This window comes from Oreochromis niloticus, linkage group LG6, assembly GCF_001858045.2.
Source record: "Oreochromis niloticus isolate F11D_XX linkage group LG6, O_niloticus_UMD_NMBU, whole genome shotgun sequence".
Lineage (NCBI taxonomy): Eukaryota > Metazoa > Chordata > Actinopteri > Cichliformes > Cichlidae > Oreochromis > Oreochromis niloticus.
Window position 1 is genome coordinate 5,735,473 of NC_031971.2, and position 15,160 is coordinate 5,750,632.

Sequence of the window (15,160 nt, forward strand, 5' to 3'; positions counted from 1 at the left end):
GCAACGACGGTCCAGAGATATTCAAATTCTCAGAGAGAGGGAGGGACAGAGAGAAGCGGAGCGCAGTCGGAGGAATTCATGGCTCGAATGACGCAAAGGTCAGCACTCCAACATGAACAGCTGAGGGGTCTTGAAGATGACGAAAAGAAGCAGGCTGCTGCCTCACCCTCAATTTAGCATCTCCCCTCTAACTCTCCAGCTGACTGTCAGATAATGTCAAGATATCGCTATAATGTTCTAACAAAATAAAAGTCCTGTAAGTGTAAATGTCTACGCTGAGCATGAGTGATAGACGTTCAGTCTTTCCCAGTTTGTTTCTATGCTGCTTTCCTTTCAGTTTGAAGGCTGGTTATAATACAGCAACTAGAAAAAATGCTTGACTATATAAAAATATTGTCTTTTCAACAAACCTCATAAAACATATTTACACTAAACTTTTAATGGGACTTTTTTTTAATTTAAAATGAAAAAAAGTGTACAAAACCCCCAAAACATATATAGTCCATGCAGGGAGCAATTTCAGCTTGCGCCGGTGGAAGAAAAACTAATACACAATCGAGAAGAAATCCTGAAAGCTGGAGCTGGAAGCCCTTTTGTTGCTTAAATGCTAGAAATTTTCACTCAGTTGATAAATTCATTAAAGTCTTAAACAACCCCTCACTTCTTTATATTTTGGTGGGAGAATCGGAAGCAGATGCAGAGATTTATAGAAATGTGTAAACATACGGGGAAATACAGTACACAAGACAAAAACAGAATTTGTTATAATTTTAAAGAGCAGGGAAGTCTGTGTTCACAGTTTCATTCATTTCGACACAATCTCCAGCACTAATGGTTGAACTGCAGCCTCAAACAATAACAGAGCCTCCATCATGCTTTATGGACAGCTATAGACTCTCACTGATGATGATTTTAACCAAAAATGTCCTACTTGGATTCATCGCCCAATCAGAGCAGGTTATTTTGATTTTCATTCCAGTTCTTGTGCAGTTTAGTACACCATCTCAGCCTTTTCTCCCTGTTTCACTTCCTTAGGAAGTCCTTGGCAGCCACCATTCATCTTAGACCATTTAGGCTGAGGCTTTGGTGAACGGTAGAGCCAGATCTCTCAGGTCCTGTGTCACATCTTTAATGGATTTTTACTGGGTGCGACTTTTTATGTCAGCCATTTCTTTTGTCCTCCACTTGTCCACTTTTCCCAGATTTTTTAAGGACATATTGCCAACATTGCAGCAATATGACAACAGTTAATACCTCTTTGGGCCTCATCTTGTTGGTGCAATTTTTCTGTTATGTGTAGACACACAACAGTTAGGTGTTAGGTGATGCTTTTTTTGTGCTTGAATGATTCGTAGGTCATTGTTAAGTGGAGCAACAAATAAACAAAAAATGGTCAGCTACAAGTCACGTATGACAGAAAATGAGTGAGAGATTGGAGAAGAAAGAAAGTCTGACTCTTTAAACTATTAAGAATATAAAGTGGCCGAAGACATTCACACAGTACTGTATAATATATTCAAGATTGTATTATATCTTTTCCTGTTGCCCTAACATTAGTTCAGGCATCTTAGTCTAAGGAAGAAATATATTGGCTTTTTTACCTTATTACTGTACATTTACAGTCTTATTCTATAGTCTACAGAATAACTACATTTTAACAATTTTACATTTTAACAATTTTACATTTGTTATTTAAATAATTTTTATATGTTATTGATGCTACACTTCCCTGTTACAGTTGAATGCTGGCTGCCATGTGCACAAAAAGATGACAGTGATGCAGTAACTAGTAACTAGCACACTTGGTTACTACCACACTATGCGGCTCAAAATAGTGTCGGAGGATCCTGAGATATAAAACGGACAATCGACCTGCACCTGGAAAAAGTTAGCTCACTGATAGTGGAAGTCTTTACTAAATTTGTATGAATATTTCAGAGATGCTAATGCATTACCAATACATATCAGTAATTAATAACTTCATTTTAATTCATAACTTAATTTTACTAAAACATTTTACTTCTCTAATTTACTGAACAACATGACTTTTTTCTTTTTACCTCATTTCAGGTAAAAAGAAAATCAAAGGCTGCAGTGTCAATGTTATAAAACTCAGTTTAATGAAATCATTTATGTCTAACTGCTGAGAGTTGTGGATAATACATACCTGCTAACAATCAAACTATGGACTCCATATTTATTCTCAATCTTGTACTTTCCTGGGGCACTCAGTGGATCTACTGGCACTCCATCTTTATACCTGCCAGTGAATCAGAATCAGTTTCACACCACAGTGATATTCTACACTCCTAAAATATTTCAATAGTGTAATAAATCAGAAAAGCTTATAATGGTATTACCACAAAAACTACAGTCAAATTTAATAACCCACTTGTGTGTGATGGCAGTATACTGACCATTTGACAATGGGCCTTGGATTTCCTTCGACGGTGCAGAATAGCTTGACAGGAGTCTTCTCCCACACAGTATGCGGCCGTAAGGCCACCAGGAAGTCTGGCAATTTGGGGATTTCCTCCAACAGATCCACCCTCTTTCTCATCATCCCCTTAACCTGGAGAAAGTCAACTGCATCAAGTCAATGTATTTATGAAAATGACATTTTTATGCATTATGCATAGGGCAGAGACTATATAAGCACTTCAGTACAACATGTTATCTTTGTCAACAATTCTTAGCTAGCAGCAAATCTAAATCCTGCCAAAAGCAATGAAGGAAAAGGAGGTCAGCAGATGTTAGTGATCATATTGTTAAAACTCCTAAAAAGTTGATTTATTACGTTAAATGAAACTGAGACTTTTTTTTTACCAACAGTTCACTGATGCAATGTCAATAAGACCACTGTGCTCAGATCTAATAGAAATGTACAGCTGAGTATCTACAGTGAATGACTTAGACTACATTTAGAGACTCTAGATCTGCTGTTTAGCTGTACTCATGATTACAAAATGACATATTTTTAATAGTGATTGTAACAGAGACAGATACATTAAAGCGTACACATAACATTTCCACAGACTTTTAAACTTGTTCCACATATATGTGATAACACACCAGAAAAACAAACCAACAAAGGAAGTATAGTGTCACCTCGAGTTGTTTAGCAGATGGTTACTAACCTCTTTCTGAATTTCAAGACTTTCCACTTGGGCCTTAGTAGCGATCCTCATCCTCTGAAGCTCCTCCTGAATAACAGCCAGTCCTTTCCCAACATTTTTGCTTACTCTCTGGTACTCCTCAGTCTCCTCAGCAGTCCTAACAATGCATACATCAGATTAATCTTTGACTAAGATTGACTTTAGCATCATTGTAAGATAAACATTTGTTACATATTTACCTACAAACTGAACTGTTACCCTGCAATAATTGTGCGATACAACCTCAAATCGTTGCGTTGAGCATATCAAGCATGACACAGGATAAAACTAACCTAACTATACTGAAGAAATGTGCTGTGGTTACAGGGGTCAGCTAGCAGAAAATGTAGTTGCATGTTACCTTGCGACTGAAATAGCTGTCAGCCAGAGCAGACTCACCTCTGCCGGAACACCGGTATGGTATAGGCTTGTTCTGCCATAGCCTCCGTGGCCTGGGCCTGTGCCTGACTCACCGATTTAGAGCTTGATTTGCTGTTGAGGAAAACACATCATTAAAAATCAGCCAAAGCAAGTTCTCTGCATAAAAGATTCTCAGGTTTTAGTTTTGCTGCTGAGCTGAGTTTGTCTTCTGAACACATACATACATAAAAACACAAACACTCGCAGTGTAACTGCAATAACTTCTACAGTTACAATCATTTTTACAGAATGCTCAATTTTCAAGATTTCCTAGCATATCTGCCTGATGTATTGTATACGCCACAGACTCATGAGGGATTAAATCTGTTTATGTACTTTGTCTTTTTCTCGAAATTAGCTGGGGTTAAGAAAATTGACTGATGGATATTATTCTCTGCATGCATACCACAACCACTATTGTGAAAAATCTGACAGTGGCTAGCGTCATTTGCACAACACACTTAAAATTTTATCCAGGAAATTATTTTTACAAAATAACCAGAAAATTGACATTCTGTGTATAAAGACTAACCACCACTTTGAGAGAAACTTCTTCAGTACTAACACAACTATGTATAGTTAGTAGCCTCAGACGTAGGCCCGGTTCAAGTGGTGACTTGTAGTCATCTGCCATTAGACAGCTGCAGTTTCCTACCAGATCACTGGGAGCTCAGAACTTGGCTTGTAGGGGCTCAGTTTATTACCTCACCACTAGTGACGAAAAAGCCAATCTTCAGCATGTATAATATCACGTTAAGTATGACTATACTGCACAGCACAGCTGTACGAAGGGCCAGAAAACCTTTTTAAAAAGCATGCTATAGCAACAAAGAAAAATGCATACATGCCTTTCATTGGCCTGAACTATAAGATCTGTTGGCAGAAGCTGCAGAGCATTAGAAGCAATAGGACTTCCTGAAATCCCGACTTGGGTTCAGCTCTCAGAGATTCTGGAGCTCACATAGACAAAGAGCTCTAGAATCACTGGTGATACACTGAGGTTTTACAAAGAAACGAACTGAAGCTATCAGATCTGGGTATTCAGTCGGTTAGCATGTACCACTCTGTGACTGGCTGATTTGTTCATGAAAATCAGAATTTGCAGAGCTTCGAATTTGACATGACAAATAAACTGCCAGCAAGGAAGCAGACACACCCACTACTGCAGCTGCTCCTCAGCAACACCCCTCTGTGTGTTTTCTGTTCTATGTCGCAAAGCAGCAAGAGCTGTGCTACTCAAAGCACCAGGTAAATGTCACTGTCATACCTTTCTGTGTGCTGCTTGGAAACGTGTTTAGTGTGCTGATAAGCATAATCAGTTTTGACTTGGCTCACATGCTTCTTCTTATACCAAGGTATGACTTTGGAAGCCATGACTGGAACACTTCAAGGAGTCCTGGCCAAGAGTACCAGTGGGAGGGGGAGACCAAACATGTGTTAGCCATGTTAGAAATGTCAATATAAGTATTTTCTTTACCACCACTGTTACTGCAATCATTCTGTGATGTAAGTTTAAAGTATTAGATGTGCTGTCATCTCTGAAATCAACAGTGTGCAAAGGTTAACAGATGCAATTTCTGCTGTTCTTTTGTAGAATGTATACAACACATGACAAAAATACCCACACCTGAATCTCTAATAGACCTAAACAATGTTTAAAGGGAAACATTTATGAGTTGGCAGTTCCAACTTTTTGCTCGAGCTCAGCACTTCAACTGCTTCCTCTAACAGCCTCACACAGCTCAGCTATGAATAGCTTTCACCTGTCTGCCTATTCCATTATTGGAGAAATGAAGGAAACAGTGTCATTACCAGAAGAGCACAGTCCTCACACTATTTAATTAAAATGATTGCACGGGAAATCAGAGTGATCAGACTGTACAGGAACAAGACTTAGACCTAAGCCAGCTGTCATATCCACACTCTGCTGCAGGCTAATTGTGCTTCCGTTCTGTATAAATAATTATTTCAGCACAATATCGTCCTTTTTTGCCTGACGCAAATTAAGAAAAGAGGGTCAGCAACCTCTTAATACCCTGGTATGAAAGGAAGTACAGCTCAGGGAGATTACAGAGTGCTGCTTCATTTTTCCCCCACACAGGAGACAGATTATCTGCTGCCATTTATTTATGCAACACATTTCACCTGCCCCAGGATTGGCAGCAGATAAATCCTCTTCCTAATGTGAAGCTCATTTTGAAAAAAGTTATTTCTAAAATAAAATTAGCACACCAGCCAGCAAATATTAACAAAAGAGACTTACCCCAAGAAATTTAAACAGCGCAAAGAGGTGGCAGACCAGCCTGATGCCGCTTGGGAAGCACTTGCTGATGGCAACAAAAATATTACCCTCTCACCGGAGGAATGCTGTTCCCCTTCCACCCCATGTATGGATGCACTTAAAACTATATATAGCATTTACCCCCAAATTTCCTTCTCATTCTGCACTTTGTAGATGAAGAGTGTGCACCTGTATCACAAGGTTTAATGAATTATTCTGGAGGGAAGTTTTATCCCAATTCTTTATAATATGGGAAAGGTTTTTTATATATATATTTTAATGGAATATTAAAGATGAAAAAGTTGGAACAGTGAAACAGTAAATGGTGACAGGGTTTAGAAACTGTTCCACACAAAGGTTCATTTTTTTAAATCAGAAAAATAGCTCTGAAATACCAGAGTGCCTCTCTTCTTATTACTGGCGGTAAGTCTAACCTTTTTCTAAAAGTATGAGGTATGAAGGATCTTCCCTTTAACCATCAAAAACATTGATCTGTGCAAGAGTCAGGAAGACGTTTTCAGGTCATTTCTGGCAGACCCTGACACTCAAAGCATTATGAGACCTTTTTAGGTTTCTCGAGACAGCCTGTCCTCCTTGGCTCAACACTTGCAGGCAACAGTCAGGCTATTTTTAACAGCAAGTCCTCGGTTACAGTGATACCTCTACTTCTTACTGTACACGAGCCACTGCAGCTATTTTTATTCAAACAAGTCTATTAAAAATAACTGAATATACGTGGAAATATCTTATAAAACAGAGTTAACGCCAGTGGAGATCACAGTGAAATAAAAAGAGATATAAATTCCTAAATTTTTCCCCTTTGACCTGTAGCTGTTAAAATATTCTTACTGATTTTATGTTTACAATATTTTCGCTGACATCTTTGCTCACTTTTACAATACAATATATAGCAGTATATTCTTAAAAACAAATGCAAACTCATCAAACTCTCAAAACCTGTATTAGATGTCCTCCTTGGGCATTCGAAAAACACTGTAACAGATATAATCTCATTTAATTAAAACCTTCAGTGTCTGCTATATAAGAATTTAGAACAATACAGAGAAAAAAGATGTAACTTCTAGAAACAATGGCTATATAAGAAATACTGCCCAAAAAGTTGCCCATCTTCCACCTTTACACAAAGACAACAGTTACATTACGATCAATTCATACATGCATACAGAAACAGAGGCTGTGTGATTGATCATTCTTAATGATACACGGGAAAGAAGGTCAAACACCAACAAAGGAGAAGGTTTGCAGAAGTTTTCTCAGAGAAACTCATTCAGAACTTTCTCCAAGTATGACATCTGAGTGCACTACACCCTTAGACAAAAAACGGCTCATGCAGATGCTGTACAACTGCTCCTAAAGGGCACTCTTTTGAGGATGTTCATATTTTGGACTGAGAAGATGGATGGTTTGAAAGAAGAGTAAAGGAGACCATCTCTGTCCGCTGTGAACGACCATCTTTGGACACAGGTGATGGCTTACAACACCAGCTATCAACTGCCTACAATGTAGTCTTGAGATCCCTTCCCAGTACCCTTTGCTTCAAGTGACCTCAATAGGTCACATGATGGGTTGGGAAAAGGTTTCACAGAGGTTTCACCCTTAACCCCCTGGTGAAAATAATGACCTCAATAATGATGTCTACACTCCTGTGAAGACTTATATGATCAATAGTGGGCCAGTGACTCTCAGGACCACCTCCTATGCCTGGGTCTCTCCACAAGTCCCATTGCCTTCTTTTTTTAAGTTCTTAAGACTACCATTATCTGGATGACAGAGACCCTCCACAGAACAGAGTGCGATCAAATCATTAGACTGTACCTCTCTTAACATGTATCAGACATGGTAAGAGAGCTGAGTGATCCATAATTTACAAAACAATCCATACATGTAAATTGGCTGTGTACAGATATGCTATGATTTTCATTGGGTGTGACCAGGAGGGACAAAATTAGAAAAGAATACATCTCTTCCCAACTGGTCACGGCAGATGGCCGCCCCTCCCTGAGCCTGGTTCTGTCGGAAGTTTCTTCCTGTTAAAAGGGAGTTTTTCCTTCCCACTGTTGCCAAAGTGCTTGCTCATAGGGGGTCACTGTTGGGTTTTTCTCTGTATGTATTAGGGTCTACCTTACAATATAAAGCACCTTGAGCAACAGTTGTTGTGTTTTGGCGCTGTATAAATAAAACTGAACTGAACTGAGCAGAGGAAGGACGGTTAAATTACTGGACAAAGGATGATGAACATAGAGCACAGAGGGAGTTTATGGATATAGTGAAGGCGGACATGCTTGTCCTACTTTGTTGATGTGACCAAGGAGGATGCTAGGGATATAGTGAGATGGAGCCAGAAATCCACGATGGTGAAGACGTGGGCTCAGGTTGGTGTGACTCTCTGTTTAATGCTGCCACCTGATGTCCATCTGCAATAGTATCTTTTCACACTCATATATTTTCAGCCTTCAAAACAGTATTACAATGTGATTTGAGGCTGCACACCAAAACTTTCACCCTTAAGAATGGAATAAAGTGCAAAAGACTAAAGATAAAGCTGATGAAAATATGATCAGTACAGGAATTACAGTTTTCAGGGTTTTTTTTTTTACTATTATATGTATATAGACTTTTTTTTTTTAATATATATATATATTTTGCAGGTACGTCTCCTCAGTTCTTTTTTACATTTTTAGATCCCACCTTTAAATTCCTAGGAACACATCTCTGAAGATCTTTAGTGGTCAGTTAACAGCAACATCTGTGGTGAAAAAGGCTCGGCAGCGCCTCCACTGTTCGAAGGTTTTAAAGATGAATAAACTGGAGGACAAGCTGCTGGTGACCTTCTACTGCTCTACACTCGAGTGTGTACTGTCATGCGCCATTAGTGTGTGATAGTGTGTGGCCCGCCGGCTGTACAGTGGCTGACAGAGAAAGACTACAGAGGGTGATAAGGTCAGCTGAAAAGACCACAGGATGTTCTTTACGCTCTCTGGATAAGATTGAAAGTACTTCATGTCTCACCAGAGCAAAACTAATTTTCAGAGGCCACTTACCCTCCTGCCCAGTATAACGGTCACCCTGTACAGTATGACTTAGTATAACTAATGCCCTAACTTATTACTCCTGTGACCTGGAACTAGAGAAGCAGAAGAAAATGGGTAGATGGATGGACCTCCATCTGAACTAGTGAAAGTTACACACAGAATGATAGTGTGCTTTCAACCAAAGTGTAGTTTAGTTCAAGGTTAACGTTTTGTAATACAGATTGGTACACAAGTAAACCTAACTAACACTGACTGAATGCACTAAATGTGAGAGACATTTTTTTGAGTTTAGACTGATGCGTTTGTTTTCTTTTGCACAACTGCTATGACAGTTCTCGTTATCTGTTTCATTGTCTTTGACTCTAGGTCTCCTGTTGGATTCCAGTCTCTTTCCCCTCTCTGGCCCCACTACATAGCATGTTTGTACTGGGAGTAAAAGAGATTATTGGAGCATGATAATGTGACGAGCATGAAGTTCAGACATTTGAGATGTCTCATGTCTGCAGAATATTTAGACTACATAAGTGCCAATAGATTCAATGATTTTATGATGCATGAAGGCTGCAAGGATTCTGTTTATTTATTTATTTTGCTTTTATTTGATGTGAACTTATAATAAAATAAACATCTCAAGAAATTTCAGTATATGTGGTCTTGGTCCAAGTAGATGTTTGAACTTGGTTCCAAGCAGGACATCTTTACAACAAAAAAGGATTTACTTTAGAGGACAATTGCAAATACCTTGGATTACATCAAGTCTCTTCTATTTATTTCTCATTTTTCCCATAAAATTTGAAAGAGAACAAACATGCTAACTTGAAAAACATGCTAACCTTCACTCTAACACCACAATCTGGCCAGTTTGCTGCTTGATACGCGGGAAATAGCAAAATCTAACAGGATTATTTCTATAGCAGATTTACTGAAAGACAGGAATCTTGTGTGCCTTTACAGACCACAAGTACATATATACTGCAGCAGCCGAAATGGATTTGTGGATGAATGATGAACTCTCAACTTCAGTAACAGCAAAGTTTAAGTATACTGATAAACATATCAAGCATAACATATCAAAAAAGGTCGCGTGTGGAGGAAAATACTTAAATGAGAAACAATGAGTCCTTAATATTCAAATAAACATGTGGTTACATAAAGAAACTGTAAACAAGAAAAAAAAAGTCCTGCTTAAGCATGCATTACATGATTATAAAGAGCACAACATTTAGGTCACCAGGAAAGGTCACCCTGAAGCAGCCATGACACTAGGCCGGATATTCTTCCTCAGAGGGGAGTGAATGAATACTAAGCCCTCCCTCTTTTTCCTCTCTCCTTTCTGAGCTTCTGTTTCACAGTGGGGAAAGACGGCACCGGGAAACCATTCTTAGACTCTCTGACTTGTTGGTTGCAGGCTGCTAAAGATGGAACACGAGAGGAGGGGGACTGTGTGTAGACTAGAAGAAAATCAAAGAGGGAAGTCCTAAATTACAACGGTTAAAGGGGGGAGATAATAAAGACGTCACAAGCCTTAGACGTCACTGAGTCAGGAGACATGGTTCATTTTACGCAGAGCGTGGTGATGTAATAGAGCCGCAGGGGGCAGAGGAGTTGTCCCTCACTATGTATAGCAATGCTGAAGCCTCATCAGCAGTCAAAGGGGGGTGGGGGCTCGAAACATGTGCTGGCTATAGCTAAAGAGGACACATTTTAAGCGCATATAATAGATTAAAAAAAAATATAAAACACATTTTCAAAATATCAATTAATGTGACTGCAACCCACAAACAAATGTTTTTACTTCTTGTCTTTGAATGAGTTGTCCTGACTTTTTATATTCTTTGTTACTTTTTGTTTTTAGTTGTTTTTTAAAAATAAATAAATAAATAAAACCACTGATTAGTGCATTTATAGGTACATAATATGTGCAGGTTACCTTCCATTAAAAAAACATCTTTCCAAGGTCAGGAATGACACTTAGCTTTAAAGTTATATCTCTAGCTTCCGTGTTGCAGTGGGTGGGGTGTGTGCGGCAGAGATAAGAAGCCATCAGTCACAAGTCTGATTCTCCAACTGTGCTGCTACATGTGTGGAGGTATGAGAAGATGCTTGGATGTTGCAGCAAGAATGTGATGTCCTTCAGCCTGCAGTTGATGCTCAGTGTATTGCAGTAGTGACATCATCATGTGGCTGCCCTGCCTCTCTGCACGTCCACCTCCTGTAGCCGTGGAAACATGGAGACGTGCAAACTCGGGGAAGTCTATGGAGGAGAGTGGCCAGTTATCGTGCGTAAGCTGCTTCCTTATTCAGCTCACAGCTCCCGTGCCCCCACTCCCATTTGCACTCCCCTGTTGCCCCCTCCTCCGATCTGCTCCCCCCTCTTTCCTTTGCTTTCACATCCTGGGTTCAGCCAATGGGAGTGCTCAGTGGGGGCAGGGCAAACCAGAACCACCATTCCTGTGCCGAGCTGTTACATCTCCTCAGAGCTAACAGGGAGCTAGCAGCTCAGAGGGAGGAGGCACGGTCAAACCCAGCCTGTGTGTGTGTTGGTGTGTTTAAGTGTGTGTGTGTTTGTGTGTGTGTGTGTGTGTGCCTGTCGCAGACTAGCAGGCAGGGCCGCTGCTGCACATTTGTTTCACCAGACTTTTTCCTTTTAACCTTGCCTTGACACAGTGCTCAGCTAAGGCCTGCTTCTGCTTCTACTTCAGGATAAAGCGGGATCAGCGTGGGGGGAAACTGAACAATCTTCTTTTCCCTTCTTCTTCACTGTCAAACCACCTTGTAGTAAGTGACAGCTCCCGAAGGACGCGCAGACAGGATGATAGCAGCTCAGCTTCTGGCCTACTACTTCACCGAGTTGAAGGATGATCAACTCAAAAAGGTGAGTGACAACAGCTTTAAACTGTCATGGTGGTCCTTTTATATTAGACTTCAGAGCTTTGTTATATCACAGCAGCCTAGCGTATACCCACAGACACAGTGGCTGCATGTTGGGATCGAATCTATGGGGTGTATCATGTTGGGAGAAGAGGATGCACCATTTGATAGTTACGGGAGGAGAAAGCCAGCATGATGTTCAGTATTGATATGGTGCATTTTCAGTTTGTTAGCAGTATTTGACACAGATGTCCTTGAGCAGGGTTGTGGTCATTGATCATGGTGAAATGCAGACAGACCTCCATCACTGAGCTTTTCCGGAGCATTGGTTGCTATGGCATCTGAAGCAGACAGGTGTCTATGAGGGGTTGTTGGCAAAAGTCAAGATCTCAAAGATGACTTTTCCACAATTTTGTCCCCAATTATCAGCGTCTATTTTTCCCAGTCATTCAGTTTTACTCTGTTTCACAGATGTTCTATCCCATTGCACTGTTGCCTTCTTAATTTCATTCCTCTTTTAGTCCATCGTGAAAACACATTTCAATTTTTTAGCAGCTCATAGACGTTGCGATCAGTGAAATCTGAGCCTGATTACAGGTTCTGGCTGCCCATATAAACTGACTCTGTGTTCAGAGCGAATTAGCGACTGAACAAACTGGTAATATATCCCCGGGGAATAGGGGATACGGGTGAGGGCATTCAGTGTAAGTGGGGGTGGGGTCAAATACGACGTCATGTGTGATATCACAGTGCAGTAACAACATGTGCCTCTGGTGAAGTAGGTTACTGGAACTACTAACGTAAAAACAATCCTTGAAAGGATGAAAGCTCTCCAACCATGCACATCCTGCAGAGGACACCGACACTGTAACCATATCAAGATAAGGAGTCAAATTTAGTGGCAGCTAGATTTATCTTGATACAAAAACATGGCAAAAGAAGGGATCATACAGATTCAGTTAAATAACGTAAGAAAGAGACTGATAAGATGCCATATTGTAAGTGTCAGGAAAACTAACCATATAATTTAACTGCAATTACATACAACATTAAGATTGGCCATGAAAAAAATCAGTAAACCACTTTATATGTTACTTTATAAAGTATATATACATTGCTAAACATCAAAGTTACTGTATTTTAAAAGAAGTTACGGACATGTTTCATTACTCTTGTAGACAAACTCTACAAATCAGGTGACATTTTGGAGAGGCTAATATTAATAATGTGACATAGCTTGATGGGTAAAAAACACGTGGACTGTCTCGTGGTACAGAACAGGTTTCAAGCGTGCGGGGTGCCCCATGGCATGCACTGTGATTATATAACAATAACAAAAAATGCCCTCTGTAAATCCTCCCAACAAACATTTCATTCATTACATGTGTTAACTGTGATAGAACCATATAATGTAGCTATTATTAACAAATGTTGTGTTGATAATTTAATTGTTTCAGTATTTTATACCACTGACTAGTACATGGATTCAAGTGTCCAAATTCAGGCTCTTTGCTACAATTAGAGGTACTTCCTGTTGCATGGTTATTGTATTTATTGATTTTTGCCCAACTCCTGCCATGCTGTTAACTAATTTAAATGACATAAATCCATTATAAAATCCATGCTAGGAAACCCCCATTGTTGTGTTTAAACCCTGACAATACTAGTAGGCAGTGTTTACATGTGTTTAATTCATGTTAAGTGATATGTGCTCAGCTTGCAAAATATTAGTGTCTCACAGATGTTTAGCAAGCATAAAACTTCCCTAAGAACTTTTCTGTGCATCTATTCTTCAGATTGATAAGTACCTGTACTCCATGCGGTTCTCTGATGAGACGCTTAAGGACATCATGAACAGGTTCCGCAGGGAAATGGAGAATGGGCTCGAACGTGACACCAACCCCACTGCCACCGTGAAGATGCTGCCCACGTTCGTCAGGTCCATTCCTGATGGATCAGGTAGAGTGTGTATTAAGAGTCTCTCAGAAATCACAGATTATTGAGCAAACTGCTCTGATAAGCTCAAAAATATTCTCCTTAATTGTGTAAGTGCCCAACAGTGCCCCCAAATGCCCAAAGTCATTGGCAGTTAATGTAATCAGGTTAAACACATGGTTTTAAGCCTTTTAAGCTTAAAAATCTCATTTTTAATAATATTTTAACAATATAAAAAATATCACAAACCTCAAAAATAATTCTACATTTTAAAAATCCAAGTGGGTCAAAAATAAAGGAACATTTTCACTATTATGCAAAAGAAGCATCATCATTAATACCTCCTATTCACACACTGACAATAAAATTTCATCCATACTTGTTGAAGGATGTATTTTGTTTCTGTCTGACTGTAAAGAATGTGCTGATGTTAAAATTGTCACATAAGACTCTTTGTGTTTGTGCTCTGGGTTCAAGCTAAATAGATTACTATTGTTTTAGGCCTTAGGCCAAACAGTCCAAACAGCCTCATCACTCAGTGTAATGTACAAATGGTAAATGGTAAATGGCCTGTATTTATATAGCGCTTTTATGGTCCCTAAGGACCCCAAAGCGCTTTACATATCCAGTCATTCACCCGTTCACACACACATTCATACACTGGTGATGGCAAGCTACGTTGTAGCCACAGCCACCCTGGGGCGCACTGACAGAGGTGAGGCTGCCGGACACTGGCACCACCGGGCCCTCTGACCACCACCAGTAGGCAACGGGTGAAGTGTCTTGCCCAAGGACACAACGACCGAGACTGTCTGAGCCGGGGCTCGAACCGGTAACCTTCCGATTACAAGGCGAACTCCCAACTCTTGAGCAAGCAGAAGAAAACCTCATAATGTTATATTTAACTTAACTGAAACAGAATCCTCATAGGCTCATATAATCCAATCATATCTTTTTGCGAAGTGTCAAATATTTATCTTTACTAGTCTGAGGACTGGCCTGTAATCAGCTGAAGGCTTTTAGTAGGACCATTAAAATAGTTCACTTTGTTCAAATTGAGAACAACAAAAAAAAGATGTTACTTTTCTTATATTTTACTTATATTTTATACTGATAAAATAATAGAAGAACAGAATGTTTATATAGGATACTTTGCCAGTCAGATTATTACAGATTATAAAAGATCATTTACTGGGAAACAAACTAGAAAAACAGAATTGATGACTAAATATTTGAATGTCTTTCTGCGGTTTTTGGTTTTATTCCTGTATTCAAGTCGAAAAATGAGAAACAGAAATGCAGAAATATACTTCAGGTGCCCCGCAGACTGATGTCAGAACAAAGCCAATGCAGTCAGACATTCCTGCCTTCGCGCACTATAAATAGCCTAGGGTTTCAACATGAGGTGACAGGGATGAAGCAAAGTGGGAAGGTGAAGCTATGGT

General features: G+C 39.6%; 1 protein-coding gene across 6 annotated transcripts in view; it reads right to left on the reverse strand.

The window, feature by feature from the left end:
• The window catches only part of myom2a (myomesin 2a), a 34,191-nt gene extending 20,453 nt beyond the window's left edge, over nucleotides 1–13,738 (reverse strand). For 5 of the 6 annotated variants that reach the window (XM_025908185.1, XM_025908182.1, XM_025908181.1 and 2 more), the window contains exons 1-5: nucleotides 5,839–6,008; nucleotides 3,555–3,647; nucleotides 3,138–3,273; nucleotides 2,418–2,572; nucleotides 2,168–2,260 (exon numbers count right to left, since the gene is read on the reverse strand). In XM_025908185.1, the coding sequence (XP_025763970.1) occupies nucleotides 2,168–2,260; nucleotides 2,418–2,572; nucleotides 3,138–3,273; nucleotides 3,555–3,647; nucleotides 5,839–5,993 (632 nt within the window). In that variant the 5' untranslated portion in view covers nucleotides 5,994–6,008. Of the gene's footprint in view, nucleotides 1–2,167; nucleotides 2,261–2,417; nucleotides 2,573–3,137; nucleotides 3,274–3,554; nucleotides 3,648–5,838; nucleotides 6,009–13,588 lie in introns of those variants that run through there. The other variant, XM_025908183.1, reaches the window with a different exon arrangement.
• Nucleotides 13,739–15,160: the final 1,422 nt, after the last annotated feature.